Genomic DNA, 3,768 nt, shown 5'->3' with positions numbered 1-3,768 from the left:
GGAACAAAAGCCACCTCCGGAGGGCTCATCCCCGCCTCTCCGATGGACACCGAATCCCCACGGGCGCTCCCTGCCTCGTGAACACCCCAGCTCCTGGCCAGACGCCCCGTGACACCATGACAGCGACAGCCCCGACGGCGACATCCTTAGGGCCGGGCACCTCCAGCGCTCGCCCTTCGGGGCCGCCCCGCTGCCAGCCGCTCGGTGGGGACCGGGCAGGATGCGTCCCGGGGGGGCCGAGCATCCTTCCCTCACCGGCAGCCGTGGCGGGGAGGCTGGCGCCGGCCGGGCTGCGGGGCCGAAACCTCCCGATGGAAATATTTGGCTCCTGACGCGCTGCGGTTTCCGGGCGCTCGCGCCGTCAGGGCTTCCTTGTTTTGTTAGGGGCCGGGCCGGGCGCCCACCGCGTCCCCTCCGAGCGGGCACGGTGCTGCCGGGGGGCCCGTGGGCTCCAGGGAGCCTTCCCCAGAGCTGCTCGGGTGTGGTTAGAGCGTGGGCAGGGTCGTGGTGCTGCTACGGGCATGGAACCGGGTGGTTTAGGCAACGCCAGGAGCGAGGAGGGCGACGGAGCCCCAAGAGGGGCCGGCCCCATCCTGCTGCACACCGCGGGCCGGGGGGGGTCCACGGCTCCTTCCCGTTTCCCCCAGCAAACGGGGACGGCCCCGAAGCGCTGGGAGAACTGGGGTCTTGCTTTGCCCGCCTTGGTGCGTCCTCTCCCCGCCGGCCCGTCCCCACCGTCCCCCTGTCACCGGTCCGGTGCCGGGTCTGTCCCTCTTGGGGTTGGAGGGCACAAATCCCCCTGCGGGGCTGGCCAGGCGCGAGGGAGGTGCTGGGGGCTTTTTGCCCGTGTCCCATGGGGGTGGGAGGACAGCAGAGACATGGGGTCACGCGCGGGGACGCTGCCACGTGTCCCCTGCCGGCCAAAGCCGTCCCGGGTGAGGTGCAAATCCCCCCGTACTCGCAGACGGCATTAGGGGATTACCTGGGAGGGGCATTTCCCACCCCGCAGCGCAGGGCTGACCTTGGGCCCCGTCCCACCAGCCCACCTCGTGTCCCACCGTCCTGCCGTGCCCCGTCCCCAAAAAACGGCCCCACGGTGGGGGCTGACGGTCCCGTGTCGGGGCCAGGCGATGCCCGAGCGGCCCCAGAGCCCCGGCTAATCCCAGTGCCCCCAGTCCCCGGCTTCACTTTTACCTCCCGGCACCTCCTAAGACGCTTTGAGGATGATGTCCCACGCGGCCCTTCCATCTGCTCTCGGGGCCGGGTGGCCGTGGGCTGTCCCCAGGCGGTGGGACGGGGACCTCCCCGCTGGTCCTCGCGCTTCGTCCTGGCACCAACCGCTTTTTTTTCCGCCCAAACCACCCCGGCTGAGGGCGGGACGGGGAGGCGAGGACCCCACCGACTCGCAGAACTTTGTCCCCATCCCGTTCTTCCAGGGGGTGCCACCGCACGGTGCCCCCCGCTGTCCCCGAGGGGGGTCCTCGGGGCTGCCCCCCGAGCACACGGCCGCGTCGATGGGATCTGTAGCTGAGCCGGGGCGGGGGGGGGGATGCTTCGGGCTCAGCTCCAGGACAAACATTTACGTTAGGGGAGGGCGGGAGGGGGGGGGGGAAGAAAAGCATCATTCACCAGCGTGGGGAAAAAGGGAAATCGTACTGGGGCGGCTGCGGCGATCGCAGATAAGAGCCGCTCGGGCCAGCTCGCTCCAACTTCAACGCACAGCAGGAAAGCCCCGCACAGCCAACACCTTCCTCCCCACCTCGAAACGAGGCCGGGACGCAGCGGGGAGAGCCCCGAACCCTCCCCTCTCCCCGTTTCTCACCCAGCGTGGCCGCATTGCCCCCCCCAACCCCGTGGGGCTTGGACCCCTTCCCCCAGCTGTCCCCTTCCCCGCCCCACTCACTTCTCGTAGTCGACGTTGTCCTTGTCGCAGCGCGTGTCCTTGTGCTTCTCCCAGTCCTTGCCGTGCTTGCAGGTGGTGAGCGAGACGATGTCGTGCCCGTTGTGGATGTGGTGCAGCGCGTTCCTGGTGCCGGAGCCGATGCCGGTCAGGTAACGCTTCCCCTTGAAGGCCAGCAGGTATTTCTTCTTCGGGGGCACCGCGCCGCGCCGCAGCCGCCCCCTCTGCCCGCCCCGCTGCGGGTGGTCCCTGGGGAACAGGGGGATGGAGACGTCGAAGCCGGGCCTGAAGCTCTCGGCGTAGAAGCTGGCCTTGGCCAGCATGGCCTGGCCGACGTCGAAGCCCAGCTCCTCGGTGTAGTCGGGCCACGTGCCCGCGTAGAGGTTGAAGACGAGGTGGTTGCGGCCGCCGTTCCACAGCGGGAAGCCGCGGATCTTCTCGTCCACGCCGGGGACGTAGTGGCCCGAGAGGCGGTCGCGGTCCAGCGTGTCGATGCCCAGGACGAAGAGGCAGGCCTCCTCGGGGCGCGGCGTGTAGTAGCGCGAGCGCTCGATGGAGGCCAGGATCTTGCCGTAGCTCTCGGACACGGGCTCGCCGCGCTCCCGCGGGTAGGCGAAGACTTTGAAGCCGTGCCTCTGGCAGCGGCCGAGGTCGAAGCAGGTCTCCATGCGGCACCGGCTGCCCTTGTAGGCGCTCAGCCGCGCCGCGCGCCGGGCCCGGGGCGAGGGCAGGTCCCCATGGCTCTGCGGCTCCTCGGGGGCCACGAAGCTTTTGAGGAGGGCGCGATCGGCCCAGCGGGGCCAGGTCCTCGGGGCCCCGGCTTCGGTCCGGGAAAAGAAAGCGAAACGGCGCAGGCGGTCCCCTCCGAGGAGGAAGAGCAGGAGCCAGGAGGCGAGCAGAGTCACGAAAAGGTATTTCTTCCTGGCCTGCATAGGTTCACGCACGGCCTCAGTGCCTCATCGGGCTCCGATGGGTGACGGAGTCCGGTGGGAAGGCTGGCGGGGGACGGCTCCGGGCTGGTTCGTGAGGCTTGTGGCGTGCGGGGACACCGAGGACCTGCGGTCCCCTCTCCGTGCCCGGCTCCGCGGGGTCTGGGGACCCTCCGGCTGCGGAGCAAGAACTGGGGCTGGTGCGAGGTGTCCCGCTCCTGTCCCCGTGGGGTCCCGCTCCTGTCCCCGTGGGGTCCCGCTCCTGTCCCCGTGGGGTGTCCCGCTCCTGTCCCCGTGGGGTGTCCCGCTCCTGTCCCCGTGCTGTCCCGCTCCCGTCCCTCCGGCGCTGCGTTTCCTCGGCTCGCAGGCTCGCTGCGGCGACAATCACATTTCCACCGCCGTTTGGCCCAGCTTCAAATCCCTAGAGAGGGAGCGAGGTCGCATGATCGCCTCCCTGCCAACTGTGTCAGCCCGTGGGGCCGCGGGGACACCCCCCCCTTCCCTCGTCACCCCCCTTTCCCCCCCCCCCCGGCACTTCCCAGCCCCGTGTCCCCGTACCTCCGGTGCTCCTCCGGTGCCGGTGCCCTCGCGGGTGGGTGCGTGTGGCCGCCCCGTGCGCCATCCCCAGCCCTCCCGTGGGGCTCGGCCTCCCGGCGGAGGCGCTGCCGGAGGCTCGGAGCCCCCCTAGGAGCAGCGGGGGGAGGCTGCGGATCGGTGCCAGCCCCCCCGCCCCCGGCCCCCAGTCCCGGGGGGGGGGGGGATCCCGCCGCTGCCTGCAGCCCATCGCGGCGAGGGGGTTGGGGTTGGGATGGGGATGGGGATTGGGATGGGGTTTGGGATGGGGACTGGGGACGGGGATTTAGGATTGGGATTAGGATTGGGATGGGGATTGGGATTGGGATTAGGGATTGGGATGGGGTTTGGGATGGGGATTGGGGA

The 3,768-nt window shown here is 70.3% G+C and overlaps 1 protein-coding gene across 2 annotated transcripts; it reads right to left on the bottom strand.

Annotated features, from left to right (window-relative positions):
* Positions 1-1,081: 1,081 nt before the first annotated feature.
* On the bottom strand, positions 1,082-3,117 carry LOC118160012 (exostosin-1c-like). 2 transcript variants are annotated; one of them, XM_035314547.1, is made up of 3 exons: positions 1,904-3,117; positions 1,195-1,367; positions 1,082-1,103 (listed from the first exon to the last, which is right to left on the bottom strand). In XM_035314547.1, exons 1-2 carry the CDS (start codon positions 2,830-2,832, stop codon positions 1,208-1,210), a joined length of 1,089 nt encoding a protein of 362 aa, XP_035170438.1. In that variant the 5' UTR covers positions 2,833-3,117; the 3' UTR covers positions 1,082-1,103; positions 1,195-1,207. The 2 variants fall into 2 exon arrangements, with proteins under 2 accessions (XP_035170438.1, XP_035170437.1); XM_035314546.1 differs by lacking the exon at positions 1,082-1,103 and having other exon boundaries at positions 1,112-1,367.
* Between the last annotated feature and the right edge of the window lie 651 nt (positions 3,118-3,768).

This window comes from Oxyura jamaicensis, unplaced genomic scaffold (assembly GCF_011077185.1).
Source record: "Oxyura jamaicensis isolate SHBP4307 breed ruddy duck unplaced genomic scaffold, BPBGC_Ojam_1.0 oxyUn_random_OJ72912, whole genome shotgun sequence".
NCBI classification, from domain to species: domain Eukaryota; kingdom Metazoa; phylum Chordata; class Aves; order Anseriformes; family Anatidae; genus Oxyura; species Oxyura jamaicensis.
Note: the sequence above shows the minus strand (reverse complement) of the source record. Positions and strands in the feature narration are given on the sequence as shown.

Excerpts from the sequence above, each read along its gene's own strand:
- LOC118160012 (XM_035314547.1), bottom strand. The coding sequence starts at position 2,832 with ATGCAGGCCAGGAAGAAATACCTTTTCGTGACTCTGCTCGCCTCCTGG. Across the intron at positions 1,368-1,903 it reads GACAACGTCGACTACGAGAA|CCGGGGTGGTTTGGGCGGAA; the intron begins GTGAGTGGGGCG and ends TCCCGCCCTCAG.